The sequence below is a fragment of the Sorex araneus genome, chromosome 2 (genome assembly GCF_027595985.1).
Source record: "Sorex araneus isolate mSorAra2 chromosome 2, mSorAra2.pri, whole genome shotgun sequence".
Classification (NCBI taxonomy): domain Eukaryota; kingdom Metazoa; phylum Chordata; class Mammalia; order Eulipotyphla; family Soricidae; genus Sorex; species Sorex araneus.
The window spans coordinates 282,362,167-282,385,330 of record NC_073303.1 but is presented as its reverse complement, the minus strand read 5'-3'; the positions used below and the strand labels follow the sequence as shown (position 1 = coordinate 282,385,330).

The following is a 23,164-nucleotide window of genomic DNA, read 5'->3' as shown; positions in this document are numbered from 1 at the left end:
GCACTCAAGGAGTAATTCCTGAGTGCAGGGCCAGGAGTAGCTTACCCCCTGAGCATCTCCGGGTGTGACCCAAGAACTTTTTTAAAAAATGGGGGTGTAGTTCAGTGGTAGCACATAATCTGTTTATGTATGAAGCTCTGGTTAGTTCCCAGGCACCATCCCCCAAATACCATACAACCAAACCACCCCACCATTCAGGTATCTTTGCCAAGAGAAATAAAAGGTCACACCAAGACTTATATAGAAATGTTCAAGGCAGGGCTGGAGCAATAGCACAGCGGGTAGGGCGTTTGCCTTGCACACAGCCGACCCGAGTTCGATTCCCAGCATCCCATATGGTCCCCTGAGCACCGCCAGGAGTGATTCCTGAGTGCAGAGCCAGGAGTAATCCCTGTGCATCGCCAGGTGTGACCCAAAAAGCAAAAAAAAAAAAAAATGTTTAAGGCAATTTTACCCACAATTTCTCAAAACTGGAACTAACCCAGATGTCTAAACAAGAACTCAGATGTGTTCCCGTGGGCACATTCTGAGAGGTGCCTCCCCCAGGCCACCTACCAATGTCCAGGCTGGTAAAAACCTTCGGAATATGCCCGCAATGCAATACCCCACGCCAGTGAGGAGGGGTTGGGGGCTAGGAGCGCAACCGCACGAGGAATATCCGAAAAAGCAGGGCGCTTAAGAGAAATAGTACAGCGGGGAGGCAGGGAGGGCATTAACTCTCACGCCAACAACGGGCTTGGACCTCCGGCATCCCATATGGTCTCCGAGCACCTCCAGGAGTGATTCCTGAGTGCAGAGCCAAGAGTAACCCCTGAGCAATTCCAGCCGTGCCCCCATGAAAAAAATTTAAAAATAATAATAAAAAAAGAAAAGCATTTGTGCTTAGTGAAAGACCCACCGCTCAGAAATCACATCCTGGATGTTCCTATTTATATAAAGTTCTAGGAAAGAAAGAATCGGGTGCTGGGAACCCCGTGTGGAATTGTCTGCGACAGGAAAAGGGGCGGGGGACTAAGAACTGACGACAAGGGGTTGCTAGGGGACTTGTCCGAGTCGTGGACACGCTAAGCTCGGGGTCACGGACAGAGGTTCAGCCTGGTGTTGTTTCCTCCTGTCCAAATTCCATCAGTCCCAGGATCGCAGACCGCACTTAACATTTCGAGTATTCGGGTCAGGGTCATAGGGCAGCGCGTGGGGCGTTTGCTTTGCACGCGGCCAACCCGGGTTCGATCCTCGGCATCCCATAGGGTCCCCCGAGCACCACCAGGACTAAGCCCTGAGCACGGCCGGGTGTGATCCCAAAAGCCTAAATAAATAAATAAATAAATAAATTTTGAAAGTGTGCCTGCATGTAGTAATCCACAGGGCGCGGGGTGCTGTGTCGCAGGCCGGCCGCGCGGGCGCAGTGCAAGCTTCTCCCTGCAGGGGGCGCCGTGCAGCGGGCCGGCAGCCCGGGGCGTGGGGGAGGACCCGGAGGAACCCCAGAAACCTCGAGCTCCTCCCAGTGCGGCGCTCGGAGCTCCGCCCCGGACCCCTCCCCAAAGGTCCAGGGAGGGGCGTTCCAGGGCGCGCCCCCGCCACCTCTGCCGCGCCTGGGTGGACGCTGACTTGGCGTCCAGCCCGGCCGGACCCCCGGGGCAGGTCACCTGCTCCCTGGCAGAGCTGTGGGCGTGCGGGCAGCCCGGATGCGCAGCGCCCGGGTACCACCCCGCAGCCGCCGGCTCGTCCCTCCTCTGCCCGGCCACCCTTGGGGACCTCCGCAATGCTCCGGGAGGACCCGGCCCGGCGCGTTGCACCGCCCCCACCTCGGGGCGCCCCGGCGGCGACGGGGGCGCGCTGGACGGCGGGGAGGGCGCGCCGTGAGAGCCCCGGGCAGCCCCCCGGGAGCCCCGCCCGCCCGCGCAGCCCCGCCTGCAGTGCTCTCGGCCACATCTCCGCCCCCCCACCCCCCTGCTGACTCACTGCGCGGTGCCCAGCTCCCGGGGACCCGCAGAGGGGTGGCCGCCTGCAGGACGCGCCAGCCGCTGCCCGCCCCCGGCCCCCGGCCCCCGCGGCTCCAGCCCAGAGGCAGCGTGAGGGTGAGTGGGTTGAGAGGGTCAGCAGCAGGAGGGAAGGGCAGGGAGGGAGACCGGCCGTTTCCGTTTCTGCCTTCTGGGGGGCTCGTTGCCCACCCCCACCCCCCAGCTAGGGAGGACAGGCGGGCTCCTGGACATGCTTCCTCGGGAGCCTGTGGCGGTAGTCCATGCTGCAGCGCCAAGCCCGAGTCCTTTCCCCACCGCAGGTGCCCCCTGACTTCCCCGAGCCGCACTTTCCACATCTGTCCAATGGGAACACAGCCGGGGCTGCGGTCAGCGGCCAGGCGCTTGCTTTCCCTGCACTTGATGTCCACAGCCTGCGCCACAAAGCATTGAAACGAAATAAAATGGAGGTGGGGGGGCGGTCTAGCTAGGGGCCCGAGTGATAGTACTACGGGTAGGGTGCTCGCCTTGTACACAGCCGGCCTGGGTTCAATTTCCCAGCACCCCACCTGGTCCCAAAGCGATCCCCGAGTGCAGAGCCAGGGCCCTGAGCACTGCCAGGCCAAACCTAACACAGCACCAGGAGGTTAATAGTATCTGACTCTCCCCAGGAGGAGCTTGAGGTTGAGAGATATAAGAGACATACAAAACACAGTAGAAGGGTCGGAGCAACGGCTCAGCGGGTAGGGTGTTTGCTCTGCGCGGCTGACCCGGTTGGATTCTCAGCATCCCAGATGGTCCCCTGAGCACCGCCAGGAGCAATTCCTGAGTGCAGAGCCAGGAGTAATCCTGAGCATCGCCTGGTGTGACCCAAGAAACTAAAACAATAAGTAAATAAGTGAAATAAAGAGCACAGTAGAAAGGACAGAGTTGGGGGCTTGCACTTCTCCCCACTGTGTCTCCCGCCCCAGACCCCGACCCTGCAGTATCACTCTGGCTGCGAACAAGGAAAATGATGGTACGACCTTTTCATTCCAGTCCCAAGTTTGGCCCTTCTCTTCTAGCTGGAAACACGGCCCCAAAGATCAGGACAGTCACTGGCCCAGTGCAAGCCCGAGCCAGTGTGAGACTTGCCTCCCGAGCTCAGAAAGATGCTCCCGTCAGGAGGGTCCTTGAGAAGGGGCTGGAGCCACAGTACAGCGCTTTAGCTGGGCCTTGCACGCAGCCAACCCGTGGTTGATTCCCAGCACTACATACGGTCCTGCGGCCCGCCTGCAGGGGTCCCTGAGCACTGAGTCAAGAGTAAGCCCTGAGCACCACCACCGGATGTGGCGGAAACAGAAAATAAGAAATAAGAAACAGGGGCTGGAGCGATAGCACAGCACGTAGGGCGTTTGCCTTGCATGCGGCCGACCTGGGTTCGATTCCCAGCGTCCCATATGGTCCCCTGGGCACTGCCAGGAGTAATTCCTGAGTGCAGAGCCAGGAGTAACCCCTGTGCATCGTTGGGTGTGACCCAAAAAGCAAAAAAAAAAAAAAAAAAAGAAAAGAAGAAACAGAAAATAAGGGCGGAGGTGGCCTTGCCCTTTTAGTCTGGTACCTCTGGTGTAATGTTATACCCAGTAACAGATGCTGCTTCACGCCAGCCAGTACCCCAGGGAGAGGGGAGGGAATAGTCGCATCTCAGGACCTGAAGGTAACCCTGCTGTCAGACTCACACTTCTGTTCATCAGAGGCGCGCTGGGGGGTGCAGTGCACAGGCGCCCTGGGGCTGAGCCCCAGGGTCCCCCGGGAGAGGCCTGATCCCAGATTGGTGTGAGGGCTTTCGTCCATTAGGCTAATGGACACAGCCCGCTCTGCCTAGGAGGTTCCGGGAACCACTCCAGCATCTTTCTGGTGCGTCTTCAGAGTGGACAGGGTGGGGATCTGGGCATGGTCACGTTGACAGACCCCATCATCCCATTCATCCTCAGACCAAAGACCCCCTGTTCCCCCTCCCCCCCATTGCCCCAGGCCACACTTCCTCGGACCCTCAGTAGATGCCTTTGGAGGGATGCAAACCTCTAGGACCTCGAGAGCTGGAGAGAGTGTCTGGAAACAACAGGGCTAAGGGTAATTAATTGGGGGGTGTTTATTTTTTGGGGGGACACACCTGCAGTGCTTAGGGCTGGCTCCTGGCTTTGTGCTCAGGGTGGGGGTCACATGTGGTGGCCGAGATCTCCCCACAGTACACAAGGCCAGCGCCTTCCCCCGTAATATCTCTTCGGCCCTGAGAGTAATTCTCTTGTTCGGCTTGTTTAATTTGGGGGTAACATCCTGCAGTGCTGCAGGGTAAGCCTGGCCCTGTGCTCGGGGGTCGCTCCTGGCAGTGGCCCCGATCCCACCTGGGGGTCCACTGAGCTTTCTCTCCCCCCACCAGTGTGCTGCATTAGGGGGCTGGGGGCAGCGGATGCAACCCCTTGAAGTGTCCAGGTTGTCAGGAACACACTGCCAAGAGAGCCCTGGACAGGATGGAGCCGGGAAGCCCAGACGGCAAATGTCACGTTCCGACACGGCGTGTTGCTTAGCCGGGAGCCGGGTCACTCCAGGGGCTGCACTCTCCCCTTCTGCAGCATGAAGGCTGGAGAGAATGAAGAGTGACCTGTACTTCGGGGCGACCTGGGATGGTATGTGGTCCCCTGAGCCTGCCAGGAGTGATCCCTGAGTGCAGGGGCAGAAGTGACCCCTGACCATCTCCATTGCTATTATGGTAACAATTTTTTTTTTTTTTGCTTTTGAAGTCATACCCAGCTTACCTGGCCCTGCGCTCAGGAATTACTCCTGGCCGTACTTGGGGGACCATATGGGATGCCGGGAACTGATCCCGGGTCGGCTGCATGCAAGGCAAATGCCCTCCCGTAGCTGTGCTATGGCTCTGGTAACATTTTCATCACATGTAGCCCAGGTGGAGTTTTAGATCACATTATTAAAGTGACATTAGGATAACTCACCGGAAGTTTCCTTCACTGAATGCAGCTCTGAGGATCCGGAATGACCGCTGGGGAGTCTTTCTAGCCTCTCGGCCAGTGTGTTTTTGGTCCAAATGGCAGCTTGACCCACAGATGGAAGCCCGGGCGCTGTGGGGTGGCCTGGGCCTGCTCCGCCTGGCGTGGTGTCTCCTTCCGCAGACGGGCTACGTGCACCCAGATGAGTTCTTCCAGAACCCCGAGGTCATGGCAGGTAAGGCTGCCCAGTCCCGGTGGGAGCAGGCTGGTGGGAGAGGGGCACTCGTGTCTGCCGGGGATGGCCAGCGGGGCACCTCTCTGGAGTAAGAGCTGCCCTTCCCGAGGGCTGGCACTGCCCTTGTGTCTGCTGCGGAGGACATACCTTTCATGTTCTCTGGCTTGAACCCGCAGGATAGCTTGTGTAGAATGCAAACCATTGTGTCCTCCACCAGTGGATTTTTATTAGTGGGGGGAAGGGGAGTGTATTTGTATATTTTGGGTCACACTTGGTGGTCCTCAGGAGATCACTCCAGGGATCACTCCTCAGGGGGACCATATGTGGTGTTGGGGGCAGGGGTTGAGCCAAGGTGGGCTGCGTGCCAGACAAGTGCCTTAATCCCTGTACTATCTCTCCAGCCCTGAGTAGAGGGTTTTTTTGGTTTTTTTTTTTTTGCTTGTTTGTTTTGGGGCCACACCCAGACATGCTCAAGGAATCACCACCGGCAGGCTAAGAGGACCATATGGGATGTTGGGGATCGAACCTGGGTTGGCCATGTGCAAGGCCAGCGCCCTACCCACTGTGCTATCACTCCAGCCCCCTCCCGCCCCCCCAGAGGGATTTTAAAGCTGAGCTTCCCGGCAGCCGGGAAGCCTCTTCAAGGCAGTGGCCTCCGCTAATGAACCTTCCCTTCTGTGCGGTCAGGAGAGGGGACCCAGCCCCGGACGGTTATCTCCTTAGGCCATATGTGCTCAGTGGTGCAGGTACACCCTGGGGACGGTTGTCGGGACCTTAAGGCTTCTCGAGACATCGTGGCGGGATGGCATCTGCCTCCTGGTTCAAAACGGCTCAAGCCATTGCTTCTAAAACCAAGTGTGTCTGGCTGGCGGCCAGGAGATGGACTGTCCTCTTCCTGGGCGTGCTTTGAAGGCCACATGCCCTCTGGCCCATTTCCATGGGTCAAGTGGCCCACACAGCTACGATGTTCATCTCGAAAGCCCACCAAGCGCCGGCTAGGGTTGGAGGGAGAAGGAGCGGGGAGAGAGGGCCATGAGGGAGACGGGGGTCACTCAGAGGGGGATTGTGTTTTTATTAGATTGAAAGGGACAGTCCTCTTTCCTGGACATGCAAAAACAAAAACCCCGGAGCCAGCAAAAAACACCCCGACTGGCCTCAGGCCACAGTTTCTGTTCCCCTTTCACTCCTGACAGAGAGAATTCCAGAAGGCTAGAGGGTTGCAGGAGGAGAAGCACCACAGCCTCAGCTCGCAGGAGTGTTGGGGAGGGGGGGTCGGCCCAGGGCTCCCTGCTCAGGTTCCACACACTGCGGTCAGGCGAGAGCCACACGGCTCTTATCTGCACGCTCTGGAGAATGATCTGCTTCTAAGCTCCTTTTGGTTGGCAGAATTTAGTTTCTTTCAGTGGTGAAACTAGAGCCAGTTTTTTGGCCGGCTGACCACCGGGGCTGGGGGTGGGGGCTATTCTTAGCTCGCAGGGGCCCCATATTGGGCTAGCGAGGGTGCACCTTCCCTTCCTCTTTCTCTCTTTTGTTCTTTCTCCTTCCTTCCTTCCTTCCTTCCTTCCTTCCTTCCTTCCTTCCTTCCTTCCTTCCTTCCTTCCTTCCTTCCTTCCTTCCCTCCCTCCCTCCCTCCTTCCTTCCTTCCCTCCCTCCCTCCCCCCCTCCCTCTTTCTTTCTTTCTTTCTTTCTTTCTTTCTTTCTTTCTTTCTTTCTTTCTTTCTTTCTTTCTTTCTTTCTTTCTTTCTTTCTTCCTTCCTTCCTTCCTTCCTTCCTTCCTTTTCTTTCTCTTTGTTTTTGGGTCACACCTGGCCATGCTCAGGGCTTCTCCTAGTTCTGTGCTTAGGGATCATTCTTGGCAGGCTCAGGGAACCATACCAGGTGCCTAGGACTGAACCTGGGTTGGCCATGTGCAGGACAAGCATCATACCTGCTATGATATCAGCCCAATCATGACCTGAATTCCTGACATTCACCTGGGCTAGAGAAAAGTCTCGTTTTTATTTTCAGTTCTTTATTTTTGAGGTGCTGGAGAATCAAACCTAGAGTCTCACACATGTCTGGCCTGAGCTTCACCACTGAACCACAACCCGGGTCAAAACTCTCTGGTTTTAAAGGGCTTATATATAGGGCCAGAGTACAGTGTACAGAGTACAGTGGGTAGGGGGTTTGCCTTGCATGTGGCCAACCTGGGTTCCATCCCTGCATCCTATATGGTCCTCTGAGTACTGCCAGGAGTGACCCCTGAGTATCACCAGGTGTGACCCCCAAGCCAAAAAAATAACAGGTTTTAAAAAGTAAAGGGCTTACACAGTGCTCAGGGGTCACTCCTGGCAATGCTTGGGAGACCGTATGTGGTGCTGGGTTGGCCGCATGCAAGGCAAATAAATGCCTTAATTCCTGTCTCTGTGGCCCCTGTCTTAGAGTTGGCTGTCTTGGCACAGCTCACACGATTGTCTGGGGCCAGGCTGAGCAGCGGCTTTGCATGCAGGAGGGCTGGGTTCAACCTCTCCCCAACCCCGCAGCAGGAAGCCAGGAGTAGCCCCCAAACAAAGCCACAAACCCCTGTTTTCACAGTCCTGGGGGCTGGTGGGGCAGACAGCGGGACGGGTCCTAGAGCTCCTTCCCCCCATTCCCCAAGGCACAGCCCCTCACGTCTCTCCCTGCCTCTCTCCGCAGAGGACATCCTGGGCGTGGAGGCGGCCCGGCCCTGGGAGTTCCAGCCCAACAACTCCTGCCGCACGGCCGTCTTCCCGCTGCTCACCTCGGGCTCCGCCTTCTGGCTGCTCCGGCTCTGGGAAGAGTGGGGGCCGGGCCCGGGCCCCCTGAGCGGCTACGCGCTGCTGGTGGCGCCCCGCCTCCTCCTCGCGGCCCTCTCCTTCGCCCTGGACGTGGCCGTGTACCTCCTGGCCCCGCGGTGGGGTGCGGAGCGCTGGACCGCCCTGGTCCTGCTGGCCGGCTCCTACGTCACCCTGGTCTTCTACACCAGGACCTTCTCCAACGCCGTCGAGGGGCTGCTGTTCGCGTGGCTGCTGGTGCTGGTGTCCCCCCGGGCGGGCCGCAGCCTCGGGGCCCGGCCGCCGGCGGCCGCGACACCCTGGTGGCGCAGCTGGCTTCTTGGGGGCATCGTGGCTGCTGGCTTCTTCAACCGGCCCACCTTTCTGGCCTTCGCTCTGGCCCCTCTCTTCCTCTGGGGCGTCGGGGGAGCCCCCAACCCGGGCTTCAGGTCGCTGAGCCAGGACGTCCTGGCGCTGCTCCCGGGGGCAGCCCTCACGGCGGCGCTGTTTGTGGCCGTGGACAGCTGGTACTTCTCCAGCCCCTCCCGAGCCAGCGCCCTGGTCCTTACACCCGCCAACTTCTTGCGCTACAACCTGGACCCCCAGAACCTGGCCCAGCATGGCACGCACGTGCGGCTCACGCACCTGGCGGCCAACGGCTTCCTGCTCTTCGGGGGGCTGCACGCCCAGGCCCTGCGGGCGGCCTGGCAGCAGCTGCAAGTCGGCCTCCAGGCCTTTGCCCAGCAGGGCTTCCCGAAGGGGCTGTGCGCCGGCCCCAGGACGCCCCTCCTGCTGCTCTACTTCGCGCCCCTGGCCGTGCTGTCGGCCTTCAGCCACCAGGAGGCGCGCTTCCTCATTCCCCTGCTGGTCCCCCTGGTTCTGCTGTGCAGTGCACACCCGGAACCTGTGCCCTCCAAGGGCACCCTGGTCCTCTTCAATGTCCTGGGTGCCCTCTTCTTCGGCTGCCTGCACCAGGGCGGCCTGGTGGGGGGCCTGGAGTACCTGAGGCGGGTGGTGCACGCTCCCCGGCCCCCCGGTGCTCCCACCCGCTACACGCTCCTCTTCAGCCACACCTACATGCCGCCCCGCTACCTCCTGCGCCTCCCGCGCCCAGGCTCGCCCGTGGAGGTAGTGGACGTGGGTGGGGCTGAGGTCCATGCCCTGTGCCACCTTCTGAAGGACCTGGCCAGACAGCCAGACTGCCAGGGGGCTGGCGGGCCGTGGCTCTGTCGCCTCTTTGTGGTGACCCCCGGCACCACCAGGCCCGCCGTGGAGAAGTGTGGCTTCCCCCTGGCGAGTGAGACCCTCGTGTTTCCCCACCTGAGCCTGGAGGACCCCCCGGTCCTGACCTCCCTGCTGAGCGGGGCCTGGCGGGAGCAGCTGAGCCTTCACATCCTGGAGCTGGGGCAGGAGCCTGGCCACAGGGCCACCACGTAGCCGCGCTGGGGGACGCCCCTTCACGGCGTGGGACCTGCTCTTCCTTGCCTTCTTGTTACCCTTTCTAGTCTTTGGGTCGGGGGCCATGCCCAGGGGTGCTCAGGGGCTACTTCTGGCTGCTCAGTGCTCAGGGATCACTCCTGGCAGTGCTCAGGAGAGCATGAAATGCTGGGGATCGAACCCGCATGTGAAGCACAAGCTCCAGCCCTTGGAACAATCTTCCTGGGCCTCTCTTCCTTCCCCTCTGCTCTCCTGGGCATCCCTGTGGCCACTCTCTGTTCTGGGGGAGCTGGTGCCTTCTATTTCCCTCCCAGCCCCCACACGCCCTCCCTGGAAGACCAAAGATCTGACAAATTACCCAAGACCCCCCAAGAATTTGGTGTAACTAGTGACACCTACTGTCTGTCCCTGGCCCATTCCTTCGGGCCACTGTGAGGTGTGAAGTACGAACAGAAGCGCCCCCTGCTGGCGCCACTCGGGAACGACCTCTGCCCGCGTCCACCCTCTGGCTTCCTAACCATGGCAGGGAGCAGACAGCTCCGTGCCACACACTTGCTCTGCCACCGGCGGGCTGTGCGATCTGAGGAAAGCCAGACTCAAGTTTCCCTCTGTGACATAAGCCGGCGAGGCATCTGCTGGCTGCCAGCGTCACGCTGAGGTCCTTGGCAGCTGGGCTTGGAGTGGGTGCGATGTACCCCCGGGTGCACTTTGGGGCCTGTGCAGTGTGAGTCATCAGTGTGGTCACCAACAAGTCATTCTGGAACCTTCCTTGGAATCCTCTCCAACTGCTCTCCCTAGGAGAGGTAGCGGAACCCTTCTGCACCTCATTTTTGCACTTTTTAATACTTTGACTCTTAGTCCTCCCAGATGCCTCATTCCCCGGTCTGTCGCGGTGGGAGTGGAAGCACAGTGTGCTGTGTTTGGTGGCACTGGAGATAACCTGGTACCCGCCGATCCTCTCTTCTTCCCCAGGCCCGGAGGAAAGGGGGCAGAGGGGGAGCACAGCGGGCACAGGACGCTTGCTTACCTTGCATGCGTGTGACTCGGATTTGAGTCCCGGCACCACATATACTCCCAAGAGCTCTGCCAGAAGTGATCCCTGAGCACACAGCCAGGAGTAAGGCCCGAGGGCTGCTGGGCGGGCCCCCAAGCCAAAGCAGACCCTCCGTGTGCCCTGGATCTTCTTCCCTGCGTGGAACTGCTCTTCGACAGCAGGCAGGGGCCCCTGCAGGCTGCTCCTGTCCTAGCATGTTGCCCTGCATGCCCGAGGGCGCCCAGCCCAGTCCATCCCAGCGGACATGGGAGCTGCGACACTGTCCCCACCTTCTGCCCATCTCGGACGAGAACCAGAGGCAGGAAAGACCCGGGCGCTGGGGCTCAGGCGGGGAGAGGAGGCCAGAGATGTCCAAACGGGGAAATGCATCCCGGGCTTCTGTGACAGCCCTGGGCTCGGGCGCCCCACATCCAGCCCCTAGAAGGGGTCAGCAGTATGCTGGGAAACTCTGGGAAGCCCCGATCGGAACGGCTGGCTGATTTCTGCGGTGTACGGATTCCCACGCTGGCCAGGTTCAAGTGACTGAATTCTGGGCCGCGAGCAGAGACCAAGGACCTGCCCTTGTGAGCCAGTGTGAGGGGATGGAGCCCACCACTGGACATGCCTCTCAATTAAAGGCTCGAACCCACGGGACCGGCCATTCCATCTGTAGCTCACGCTGCTTCTCCCTACCCCTCCGTGTCCACCCTGTGTCTGCGGCAGAGTGGCCTATGGGCGGCGTTTACTCGCTCTGCAGTCAAATGGCCTTTAGAACAGATAAACACCTCCTTGAGAGGCCGGGTGACAGCACGGCTTCTCGTGGCTAACTGCACCTGATCCCCAACATCTCCCCTGCTTCCCCCAAGCACCGCCGGGACTCATTTCTGAGCACCACTGGGCATAGCCCAAAAAACCCAAAAACTCACACACACAAAAAAAAATCAAAATACTAGACTGTTGGGTTTGCAAGAGAGGGGATTCTTTGTCGTCCCATCTCAGGAGGAATTGTTGGTAGAGCCATCCATGTCCCTGTCAACTGTGGTGGGCCAAGGATGGCATTGGTGCCAGAAGACCTGGTGTGTGACTCTGTCAGTGAGTCACTGATGGGCAGTCAGCCCCTGATGGACACCAGAGGCGTCCCCAGTGAAGGGAAGGCATCCACACCAGCTCTCTAGAGCAGACCCTCTTCCTATTTCTGGGTCCATAAAATACTTATACACACACCCCCCAGTTGCCCTTCATTCATGCTTTCCCTTCAGTCCAAACAGGTTTAGAAGGCTCACTGCTTCCTGAATGTGTGACTGTCCCCAGGGAGGATGAGGGCTGGGCACTGCTAACACTGCCAGGGTTGCAGAGAGGCCCTGGAAGGAGCCTGCATGGGGAGCGGCCAGCGGCAGTGTGCGCCCTCTGCCTTCCGGGAGGAGTGAGAGCATCTCTACGAAACACTGCAGGGTGGGCTGTTAAATCAGATGTCTGAACGCCAGGAAAGTAGAATAAGAGCTAAGTGAGGGGCTGGAGTGCTAGCACAGTGGGTAGGGCGTTTGCCTTGCACGCAACCAACCCAGGTTCGATCCCCAGCATTCCATATGGTCCCCTGAGCACCGTCAGGAGTAATTCCTGAGTGCAAAGCCAGGAGTAAGCCCTGTGCATCACCAGGTGTGACTCAAAAAGAAAAAAAAAAGAGCTAAGTGAGCTTCTCTATTCCCTCTATTCCCAGGGTCTCTGGCCCTATTCAGCTTCCTCACTGGATCAGTAGAGCTGGGGTGAATGGACTGGAGAGATAGTACAGAGGGTAGGGTGCTTGCCTTGCACACGGCTGACCTGGGTTTGATCCCTAGAATTCCATATAAGTACCTTGAGTACTGCCAAGAATGATCCCGGGGCACCTCAATGTGTAGCCCCAAAACAAAACAAAAAGCCGGAATGTAAATTATTGGGTTAGCGCCTAAAAGCTTCTCCTGTGGTTTCGAACTTTCCAGCCTAATTAGAGAGGATGAGAGACCCAGTGAGAAGCCACAAAGCACAGGACATTTCTGTACACCACGGATTCCTAGCCACGAGTCCACTGGCAGGACCACAGTCTTTAAATTGTATCCAGACCTCAAACGAAGACCAGGAATCCAAGTAGCTTGTTGGGGAGCAGAGTGATAGTAGAGTGGGTAGGGTGTTTACCTTGCACCTGGCCCACCGGGGTTTGATCCCTGTATCCCATATGGTTCCCCCAAGCACTGCCAGAAGTTCCTGAGTGCTGAGCTAGGAGTAACCCCTGAGCACTGTCAGGTGTGACTCAACGCCCCTCCTCCCCCAAATAAATAACATCAAGCAGCTTGTTCCATTCTAGATAGCAGTCCTAACTACCACCTTCATGGGGGTAAGGAGGATGGGACTGGGGGAAGGATCTAGAGCTTAAGGGATGCAGACCCAGGAGTTAAAACACCTGTATGCCAATCACAGAGAAGTGTGTTTGTGTCCCCCAAGTGGTAGAATATGCTTCCTCGCACCGAGAGTAAGGGTAAGTGGGAAAACACAAATGCAATTCGCAAAAGCGCTCCAGCCCAGAGTAAGCCCTAGACACGCTTTACTTTTGAGAAGGTTTAAGGGCTACTTCTGGCGCAGTGTTGGGGCGTCCTCCCCCGTGCTCAGGATCCCGGGGAGAGAGGGGTCTGGGGAGCCTGGGACTCCCGCCTGCCGCGCGGAAGTGGGTCATCTCCCAGGCCCGGCCCTCACGTGTGTTCACACTGTCACCGCCACACGGCTTGCGGTCCCCAGGCACCCTAGGCCGCCTGAACAGTAACTGCACACGCGTTGGCACACCCAGTGCTCAGCTCACACATTTAATCAGTGGGTCCGGGTCGCTGCGGCTCGGCTGTCCTTGCAGTCCGGCTCTCTCCACCCCCTGTCCTGCGCCGTGTGGTTGCAGGTCATCGGCGCGGCGACAAGGGCAGCGGGCAAGGTCGCGGCGGGCAGGCTCTCCTCGGGGCTGCGTCTGGGTCCGGGTCCGGGTCCGCGGCGCGCGGTCACGCTCCGGGGCGGCTCCTGCCGGGCGCGCAGGGACGGCGGGGCCTCTGCAGAGCGACGGTCGCGGTGAACATCGAGGCGTCGGCGGCATCGGGGAAAGCCGGTGGCGGGCCCGGCCCGGGCCTACGGGCGGTGGTCACCTGGGGGTGGCCCCGGGCGGTTTCGGAGGCCGCGTCGCAGCTCCTGCCCGAAGGTCTCCTTGAAGCGGGCGGCGCGGCGCGCCAGGGAGCCCGAGGACCCCGCCGCCAGGGCTCGTAGGCGCCGGGCCACCTCGGGCCCGTGCAGCTGCGCCTGCAGCAGCGCGAAGGCCGTGAGTTGCGCCGCCCGCCGGATGGGCCGCGACTCGGCCAGGCGCTCCACCAGCTGCGCGTTGTGCAGCCAGAAGGACAGCAGCCTGCGGAGCACCATCCTCGAGCCCGGAATCCAGAGCGCGCCGCTCGCGCTTCCCAGCCGGGACGGCCGAAGGGACGGAACTCCGCCCCGCCCACACGCCCGGCGCGCAGGCGCGCGGCAGGCGGGAGGGCGGGGAAAACGCCTCCGTGCTGCGCTCGGATTGGCGGGCGGGGAGTGCTGACCCTCCCACCCCGCACCACCGCCCACCCCCCCATTTCCGCTTCCGCCAGGCCGAGGCGCCGGGCTCACGCGAGTGATTGCGTCCCCGTCGCGCTCGGCACGATGTCTGGGGGTCTCCTGAAGGCGCTGCGCAGCGACTCCTACGTGGAGCTGAGCCAGTACCGGGACCAGCACTTCCGGGTGAGGGAGGCCGGGCGGCCGGGAGAGGCTGCGGGGTCCGCGGCGCCCATTGTGTCGTCCTCCCGCCTCCGTCTTCCCGCAGCCTGCTGGGCAGTGCGGGCGGGAAGAGTAGCGGGTTTTTGGTTTTTTTTTTTGGTCTTTTAAATTGATTTTCCGGGGAGCCGTCCTTCTCATTCCGCCACCGGGCTGGTTGTTAATGTATTTGCTGTTGCTCCATAGGTCAGCCGGGCGGGTGCAGCCCGGGTGGGTCCGGGGAGAAACGAGCATGGCAGGGGCGGAGGATGCCGAGCAGAGAGTCCCCGCCCCCCATCCCCCGCCGGGGGTAAGCGGGGAGCCGAGAGGGGGCACAGGGGCTGCCAGGAAGGTGGGTTGTTAGCAGAGGGGGAGAAGGAACTTGAGTGGGGGCAGAGCGATCAGCACAAGCGGGCAAGGCACTTGCCCCATATGGTCCCCCATCACTGCCATGGGGATCCCTGAGCAGAGTCGGGTAAGCCGTGCGCGCCGCCCCATGTGGCCCAGCTCTCCCCCCCCCCGCACCCCCAAGAAAGGAAAAGGGAACTGTTGTTTGAGGCCAGGTGGAGGAGGATCCTGAATTCATTCTCTCAGCAGGTGATTTGTCTCCTAGTAGGAAGCTTGCCAACAAGGTGGGTGCAGGTGCCTTTGAGACAGAGAAGGGTCCACTATGGCAATGGGAGTAGGAAGTGATCACTGGACAAGAACTGGGTGGGTGCTGAAAGGAGGAGTAGAGAGGGATATGCTTGATAACCTTACAGTAGCAGTATTGCAAACCACAGTGTCTAAAAGGAAAAGAAAAGTGACATAGAGGCAGGCTTAGGAGGGGGAGGGTGGAAGGAGGGAAACTGGGGACACTGGTGGTGGGAAATGTACACTGGTGAAGGGAGTCACTGTCACTGTCATCCCGTTGCTCATCGATTTTTTCGAGCGGGCACCAGTAACATCTCTCATTGTGAGACTTATTGTTACTGTTTTTGGCATATCCAGTACGCACAGGTAGCTTGCCAGGCTCTGCCGTGCAGGCGCGATACTCTCGGTAGCTTGCCGGGCTCTCTGAGAGGGGCGGAGGAATCAAACACGGGTCGGCTGCATGAAAGGCAAAGGCCCTACCTCTGCTTGAAACTCAATCTTGAACAATTTTGTAACTATCTCATGGTGATTTAATTTAAATAAAAGCAGGTGTTTTAATTATTGGGGCTCACTCTTTGAGGTGCTCAGGAGCTAGTCAAGGCTCTGTGCTCAGGAGTGATTCGTGATGGTGCTTAGGGGCCCACATACCGTGCCCGAGATAAACCTGGTTGGCTGTCAGTATAGCCACTGCAAGGAAAATTCCTTAACCTTTGTTCATGCTTCAACCTCAGCTGCTTTTATTTATTATTTTATCTATTTGGTTTTTGGGCCACACCTGGTGATGCTCGGGGATTTCCTGGCTCTGAACTTGGAGCACTCTGGGGACTGTATGGGATGCCAGGGATTGAACTTGGGTTGGCTGCATGCAAGACAAACTCCCTACCTGCTATACTATGGCTCTGGCCCCCACAACTGTTTTTAAAGACTTACGGTGGATCAGGCAGGATTCTCATTTATACTATTTTAACAGTTGTATTCTGTTGGAAAGCCCCACATCTGGAATCATCACTGTCACTGTCATCCCGTTGCTCATCGATTTGCTTGAGCGGGCATCAGTAACGTCTCCATTGTGAGACTTGTTACTGTTTTTGGCATATCGAATACACCACGGGTAGCTTGCCAGGCTCTGCCGTGCGGGCGGAATACTCTCAGTAGCTTGCTGGGCTCTCCGAGAGGAACGGAGGAATTGAACCCTAGTCGGCCGCATGCAAGGAATTTAAATACCCTACCGGCTGTGCTATTGCTCCAGCCCTGCTACCTCCAGCCCTGTTACCTCTTCAGCCCATCTGGAATCAAACATGTTTAAACTGAATCGATACAAAGTTTAAACTAAATGGATGAGACTTGTTACTACTCATCTCTGCAGTCTGAAGTCTGTAGCTTTATTTTGATGTAACACATGTAAATCATGAAACTCATGATTTCTAGTTTCCCTGAATAGGATTTACACTAATGACATTGCCGTTGCATAAAGCCATGAGTTTTCCCTTTAATTGTTACTTACATTTTCTGCAAAAAGTAAGAAAATGTCCTCCTCCCCCCCAACTGCAATCGTTTTTGGAGGACAACAGTAATAATGTAAGTGCACTCTCCCTGGTGACTCAGTGCAGGTTCAGAAACATTATATCCATTACTGATCCTAGGAAAGACAGGATTTGCTTTTGGCTTTCCCGGTGGTGCGAGGGCCAGGAGAGCACACCGCGCAATACCACCCAGCAGTGCGGGCATCCTGGTTCAGCCGCTCAGCCCCAGAGCACTAGAACTGAACTCAGGATCTGAGCGCTGCAGCCCTGGGCGGTCTCCCAGCCCGCTGATTACTCTGTACGGTGGCTCATGTCCTGTGGACTCCCCTGCCTTTCCTGTGGCTATGCTGTGAAGGGGGTGGGGCTCACACACACTCGAGCACTTTGGTTTCCATGTTTCTGTGGTCGTGCCCCTTTAGTTCTGGTGTTCAGAACATTCTGGTTGGGGTTGCTGTGGTTGTCACATGCATGCTTGCCAGCGGTGGAACTGCAGGTGTAGTGATTGCTGATCTGCACTGTGTAGTTGGTGCTCACACACATTGGCTATGGTGTGGTCAGGAATCACCTGGATAACCAGGTGTATAACCAGGTTATCAGACAGCCGGGCTGTCAGGACCATCATTGGGGAATGCAGACAGGCAGCACCGGGGATCCAGCTGGCTGCCTTAAGCTGGAAGGCAGACACTGGTGGCCACTGGCCTCAGACTTGAAGCAGTATGGGATTGTAGACCATTGTGGATTGTGGATAGGTTTGGGATTGCAGATCGTAATGTGTTTCCATTCCAGCTATAACTATTGATTAGTAGCTGTTGCTGTGGATAGGTTACTTGTCTTTCCTAGGATCAGTAATGGATATAATGCTTCATTACAAAAATACCTTATTCAGTTTTGTAAGTGGTATCTCATGTAAGTCTGTGATTCACGGTCCCTTGATCCCACTAGGATCTTGGCAGACACACCTCTTTCTTAGGTTTGATGTCTATGTGTTAATTACCTTAAAAAAGCCTAACTTGGGGACAGAGCAATAGTATGGTGGGTAGGGTGTTTGCCTTGTATGTGGCCAACCCGGATTCGGTGCCCCGCACCCCATAGTCTCTCGAGCCATGTCAGGACTGATCCCTGAGCATTGCCGGTTGTGGTCCAAAACCATAGTGCAGCCATAAGTTAGGCTGGAGGGATGATATAGCCTGGTAAAATACTTGCCTTGCACATGGCTGACCCCAAATTCCCAGTACCTCATATGGTGCCCAGAGCCAGGAATAAGCCCTGAACCCTACTGGGTGTGGACCAAAAGCCAAAGATAGGATAATAAAAAGTGGAACTTGAGGCTGGGTGCTCACTTAAAGGCATGGAGGGCTTTGCTCACTGGAGCCCTGGGTTTAATTCTTGGCACTGCATGGTTTCCTAAACCAATATATAAAATAATTTTGGGGGGTATTTATAGCTCAACTGGCAGGAGTATATGTTTTATGTGTTAGAGGACTGTGCTTATTTCATTTTGTTTTTTTGCCTCACTTGGCAGTGCTCAGGGACTACATGTGACAGTTCAGGTTACTTTTGTATGTGCTTAGGGAACCAGGCGGTACTAGGGATGCAGCCCTGCACCCCTCCATGCGAAACGTGCACACTAGCCCTTTCAGCTTTCTCCGTGGCCCCATCAGAGTTTGGGTTTTTTTTTTTTTTTTTGGGGGGGGGGGGCGCATACCCAGCTGTGCTCAGGGATTGAGCCTGGTTAATTGTGTGCAGACAAGTGCCCTGCCTGCTGTCCATCTGTGGCCTACCCTCATCAATTTCGATGGTTTCTTTCTGAGCGTTGGGAGACAATGCACACAGAGACTCCTTTTCAGGGTGAAGGAAGCTGAGTCAGCATTACCTAGGGAGTAGTAAACGAAGAAGTGCTCAGAGGATCCACGTATGGATTTAGTTAGCTACTTCAAGTCCCAGCGTGGGTCAGCAGGACCTGAGAGCAAGTCAGCTGGTTCAGCTGGTAACCTATTTAAGCAACTGTCCTCTCGGCTGGGGATGCCAAAGATAGTCGAGGAGCATCCAGCCCATCATGAGCCATTCGTCATCAGGGATTGTCAGGTGTGCTGACGCCTAGCTATATTCTTGTCTCTGGCTTCATTCTGGCTTTTTTTTTTTTTTTTTTTTGGAGGGGCGTACACAGCTGGTGCTCGGGCGCTACTCCTGACTCTGCACTCAGGAATTACGCCCAGCACTCTCGGGGGCACATGGGATTCTGAGGGGCAAACCTGGGCTTCCCATGTGCAAGGCAGGTGCCTTACCTGTTACACTATTGCTCCAGCCCCATCATCCTGGTTATAAATTGGTAATTCTTTCAGAAAAGTAAGATCTCTTATTCTCAGTGATCATTTTCTCCTGATCTTAGAGAAGAATATAAGCAGTAGGGTCACCCAGCATCATGTCCCCTGAGCACTGCTGGGTGTCACCCTAGAGAAACAGACAATAGCAAATACATTTAAATTAAGCAGTTGCTCTCTATGGGTACTCTCTAAAATTTAATTTTCCATTACAAAGGAGGAAAAGGCACATCTAATGTATTAGTTCAAGTTAGAGAAACTAAATTTGGTCCATCAGAGAAGAACCCATTGCTTAGAATGGGAATGAGCAAGGCGAGGCATGGCACTGGTCAGTGTGGTGCCGGAGGCCTGCCCTCGGGACGGCTCTCACCGGGGCTCACACCGAGAGCGGAGCTGTACCTCGCATGGGGCGGCGTGGGATGTGTAAGCGCCCCCACCTGCCCTCACTGGTGAGAGAAACCAGGATGGATGTATTTTCCTGGCTTGGGAATACTTTTTTAGACCAGGCTCTTCAATGGTGTTGCTTAACTTTTCTGTACTTGAATCTTAGGGTGACAATGAAGAGCAGGAAAAATTACTGAAGAAGAGCTGCACGCTGTATGTTGGAAACCTTTCATTTTACACAACTGAAGAACAAATCTATGAACTCTTCAGCAAAAGTGGTGACATAAAGAAAATCATTATGGGCCTGGATAAAATGAAGAAAACTGCATGTGGGTTCTGCTTTGTGGAGTATCCTTCCCACATGTTTCGTGTCAGTTCAGGGTGGGTGGTGGGTCACCTCTCTGGAAGAAGTGAATGACAGTGTTTGCTAATCCTTCCCCTTTACCTCAGCTCCTTTTCATAGCACTGTGTTCTCATTCTGAGGTATGAAAGCTGGCAGCAGTTATCTTCTACTCTGAAATCCATGCTTTGCTTTAAGAAAAAGTCTTCTGACAATATCTAGTCTCATGGTGTTAAAAACATGCAGATGGCTGTTTTGAAAATAAATCCCTGAGGCCAGAGCAATAGTACTGCAGGTAGGGAGTATGCTTTGCATGTGCCTGAACTGGTTAATCCCCAGCACTGCGTATGATCCCTTGAGCACCTCCAGGAGTGATCCCTGAGTGCCGAGAAAGGAGTAAGCTCTGGGCACCCCTTGGCTATGGCCCCAAAACAAGAACAAAAGAAGAAATTTCTATCACTCTTTAGTTGTTGTTTTGGGGCCACACCTGGCAATGCCCAGGGGTTACTCCTGGCCCTGTGCTCAGGAATCGCTTCTGCCAAGCTTGGGGGACCATATGGAGTGCGGGGGATCAAACCCAGGTTGGCCATATGCAGGGCAGGCGCCGTACTCGCTGTACTACTGCTCCAGCCCCGGGGCCAAGCCATTTTGAATGGAATTACTCAGGAACTCATGATCTGTGCAGCCATGGCACATTTGACTTGCTTGGTGCTTCTCGACCATCTTTAAACAAGCCTGTTACTGTTTTTCTGTAAAGTATCTTTTGAGTTAGTTTTTATATTTTTGCCAGCTCTAGGGGTGAGGGAGGTCTCAAGAGCTGGAGCGCTTGCCTGTACCACCACTGGGCCTGAGTCCCTCCCTCACTGTGAAAGCTGAATGACCCCAGGGACCCCAGAGCAATTCGTGGAAAGACCCAGGGAGGGAAGTACACTTCCTTACTCCTGAAAAAACTTGGTAAAAATGTCATAAAGCATGCCTTAACTTTTGTGCTTGAGATACTACTCCAGAGCAGATGCAGAAAATGCCATGCGGTACATAAACGGGACCCGGCTAGATGACCGCATCATTCGCACAGACTGGGACGCGGGCTTCAAGGAGGGCAGGCAGTATGGCCGAGGGCGGTCTGGAGGCCAGGTAAGCCCCATTTGCCTGGGAGCCCCGCCCTGGAGACAGGTCCCCCCACAAGCAGACTTAAATTATCCCTGAGTTACAAAGCTACTCATGATTGAGTTTCAGGTGTCCAGTGTCGAGACACTAATCCTTTCCCGGCGTCCACGTCCCTCCACCAGTGTCCCCAGTTTCCCTCTCTTCCTCCTTTCCTGCAACTCAGCCTGCCTCTGTGGCAGGCACTTTTTACCTCCTCCCGCACCCCATCCTCCACAGTGGCCACTGTCCCCAGGTGTTTTTGTACGGACTCATTGGAAAAGAACTGTGTCTAACTCTGGCTTCTAGACAGTTGGAGCAACAGCGCGGGGCTGGTAGGCTGTGAGCTCTCCCTTTCTGCCAGCACGTATTGTCCTGCTATGCTACATTTTTTCCACCTGCTCTGCAATGCACCGAAAATAGTTTAAAATTTTTCTTTTAAAATAAGAGTCTAACTTAAATATTCTTTGGGATGTTATTTTTGTTGACTAATTAATACAAGCCTGCTTTTCTTTCTTTCTGAAATAGGTAATCTTAGTTCTGCAAGGCAATCGAGCTTTATTTTATTTGGTCAACAATAAAATCCAACTTAAATATTCCCATCCTGACATATTTATGGGAGGGAAGTGTATTTGTGGCACCAGTTTTCTGGAGCGTGTAACCTGTGTCCTTTCCCATAGGTACGAGATGAGTACCGGCAGGACTATGATGCCGGCAGAGGTGGCTATGGGAAACTGGCCCAGAACCAGTGAGCGGTGAGGATCTCATCGTGATATCTCTCCTTTGGCCTGTTTGAGTTTGTTAATGTGCATTACCCAAAGCCTGCAAACCTGCCCTTTTTACCAGCATTTCATCAGTGTGTCTGCTGAACTGAAGCCTCTTCATGGTCCTCTTCAGAAAATTTCAAATCTTAGAATATGTGCCATGTGAGGTTATCAGAAGAATTTTCTTTATACCAGGTCGGAAATTGTGATTGGCAACAGATTTATTCTGTAATGTTGATTACTCTATGAGCCCAGACACCGTATTTCTTTTAGGAAGATGAGGAAAATTTAAAAATTTTTACCGTGTTTCAGTCCCTGTAAGTTTTTGGTCTATATTTGGGTCTGGAGTGGTTTTTTGTTTGCCTGAGATGTATCTGTGTTCAGCAGATAGGAGCTTTGCTGGGTCACACAGCTGTGCTCCAAACTAGAAACAGATGTTGAATGGATTAACTGGTTTTCAGTGTTGGGATTCTGGCTCTGTAAGCAGAATTTAGGAGCCAAGGGAACTTCTTAAGCTACTGGTGCAAAAGCAGCCTCAATGCCAGACACCACCCACTCCAGTGCTGTACCTGTCAGGAAATAAGACACTGAACTTGAAGGGTATTTACGCAGTACAACTTTCAAAAGACATAAGTTGTACCAAAAGCTTTAAAAACCCAACAAGAAGGGTAGTTCATACTCTGAAGACTCTGAGATACTCTAAGTTGGGTTAGGTGGGGAAGGAGCACTAGGGTAGGAAACAGGCTGTCAGGGAAAAAGCTGAAACAATACCTTTGCAGAATGAAGGTTGTAGTGCGGGTCATGTTGACTCAGCTTCAGAGCGATCTTGGGAGTGGAGTGATCTTAAACAGCATAAAGGCTGAGAGAACAGAAATAAGTGCTTCCCTTGGGAAATGTATTTGGTCAAATTTCCATACTGAACTCTCTTTTAGTTTTTCTCTAATGTTATTTTTGAGTTTCAGAGCCATGACAGTGAGCTAGTGGTCTTTACAGAGAGAGGGGAATTTAGAGAACGTAGATTTCCAGTTGTAAGGCAAGGTGAATCCTCTCGAACGTGAACTTGCTCATTGAAATTACCTGTCTTCTATCATTTCCCCAAAGTGAAAGCTTTTTTCACCTAGCAGCAGTTCTTCTGACACGTAAGTCTGTGACAGTTGAGGCTGAAGGCTCTCAATGTGAGCAACTTTCACGTTGCACTAAGTGTAAGTTTTCTCATTCAGTGCAGACTGGTCATTCGAATTTTTAAAACTACAGTTGTATTGCAAACGTTTAATTTAATGTTATACTTTTTTAAAGTTTCTTTTTACACGGTAGTTTGAATTAATGTCTTTTATATTATTTTGTAATAAAACAACTCGGATTTCTACAGGCCTTAAAACCACAGATAGTGGTTCTTATTTGAACTGTATCTTCTGTAATAGATTTCAATAAAGTTGGACCAACTTATTGTCAGCGCCCATTTCCTCACTTGTGTAAAGAGGGACAGAGAAACTATCTTACTCTGGAACACTTGTGCTTTATGTGGAATTAATACTGTACTAATTTGCATATTCCCCAGTTTGAAGTGACAGTTAATGAGCCACTAGCAACACAGCCATTTAACCTATTTAACACTATTTAACCTAAACCATCCAGTTCCGAATTCGCACTAGCCACACTTCACACACGTGGCTATTTGTACTGAATACAGATTTAGAACATTTCTGTCTTCCCCGAAAACTGTGCTGGAAGGATAGAGTGCTTAGGGGTCTAGCCCAGTTCTGTTGGTTCTGTTCATAAATAAGCCTTGCCATCTCGGGGATGTTACTAGGAAGAACTGCTACTTGCCAAACTGCACGTTATGCAACACAAG

The 23,164-nt window shown here is 55.1% G+C and overlaps 3 protein-coding genes across 3 annotated transcripts; 2 read left to right on the top strand and 1 right to left on the bottom strand.

The window, feature by feature from the left end:
• Positions 1–1,550: 1,550 nt before the first annotated feature.
• On the top strand, positions 1,551–11,075 carry PIGZ (phosphatidylinositol glycan anchor biosynthesis class Z). Its single transcript, XM_055128010.1, has 3 exons — positions 1,551–2,078; positions 4,974–5,177; positions 7,854–11,075. Exons 2-3 carry the CDS (start codon positions 5,060–5,062, stop codon positions 9,386–9,388), a joined length of 1,653 nt encoding a protein of 550 aa, XP_054983985.1. The 5' UTR covers positions 1,551–2,078; positions 4,974–5,059; the 3' UTR covers positions 9,389–11,075.
• A 2,167-nt stretch (positions 11,076–13,242) lies between these two features.
• Positions 13,243–13,950, bottom strand: NCBP2AS2 (NCBP2 antisense 2 (head to head)). The gene has a single exon (XM_055128011.1). The coding sequence runs from the start codon at positions 13,845–13,847 to the stop codon at positions 13,563–13,565; it is 285 nt and encodes a 94-aa protein (XP_054983986.1). The 5' UTR covers positions 13,848–13,950; the 3' UTR covers positions 13,243–13,562.
• Positions 13,951–14,036: 86 nt separating this feature from the next.
• Positions 14,037–22,759, top strand: NCBP2 (nuclear cap binding protein subunit 2). Its single transcript, XM_004602974.2, has 4 exons — positions 14,037–14,192; positions 19,232–19,413; positions 20,401–20,539; positions 21,229–22,759. The coding sequence occupies exons 1-4, from the start codon at positions 14,115–14,117 to the stop codon at positions 21,298–21,300; spliced, it is 471 nt and encodes a 156-aa protein (XP_004603031.1). The 5' UTR covers positions 14,037–14,114; the 3' UTR covers positions 21,301–22,759.
• Positions 22,760–23,164: the final 405 nt, after the last annotated feature.

Bases quoted from the DNA above. Each gene is read 5' to 3' on its own strand.
- NCBP2AS2 (XM_055128011.1), bottom strand. From the start codon at position 13,847: ATGGTGCTCCGCAGGCTGCTGTCCTTCTGGCTGCACAACGCGCAGCTG.
- PIGZ (XM_055128010.1), top strand. From the start codon at position 5,060: ATGGAAGCCCGGGCGCTGTGGGGTGGCCTGGGCCTGCTCCGCCTGGCG. The intron at 5,178-7,853 runs GTAAGGCTGCCC...CTCTCTCCGCAG, and splicing joins GAACCCCGAGGTCATGGCAG to AGGACATCCTGGGCGTGGAG.
- NCBP2 (XM_004602974.2), top strand. From the start codon at position 14,115: ATGTCTGGGGGTCTCCTGAAGGCGCTGCGCAGCGACTCCTACGTGGAG. The intron at 14,193-19,231 runs GTGAGGGAGGCC...CTTGAATCTTAG, and splicing joins ACCGGGACCAGCACTTCCGG to GGTGACAATGAAGAGCAGGA. The intron at 19,414-20,400 runs GTATCCTTCCCA...TTTGTGCTTGAG, and splicing joins TGTGGGTTCTGCTTTGTGGA to ATACTACTCCAGAGCAGATG.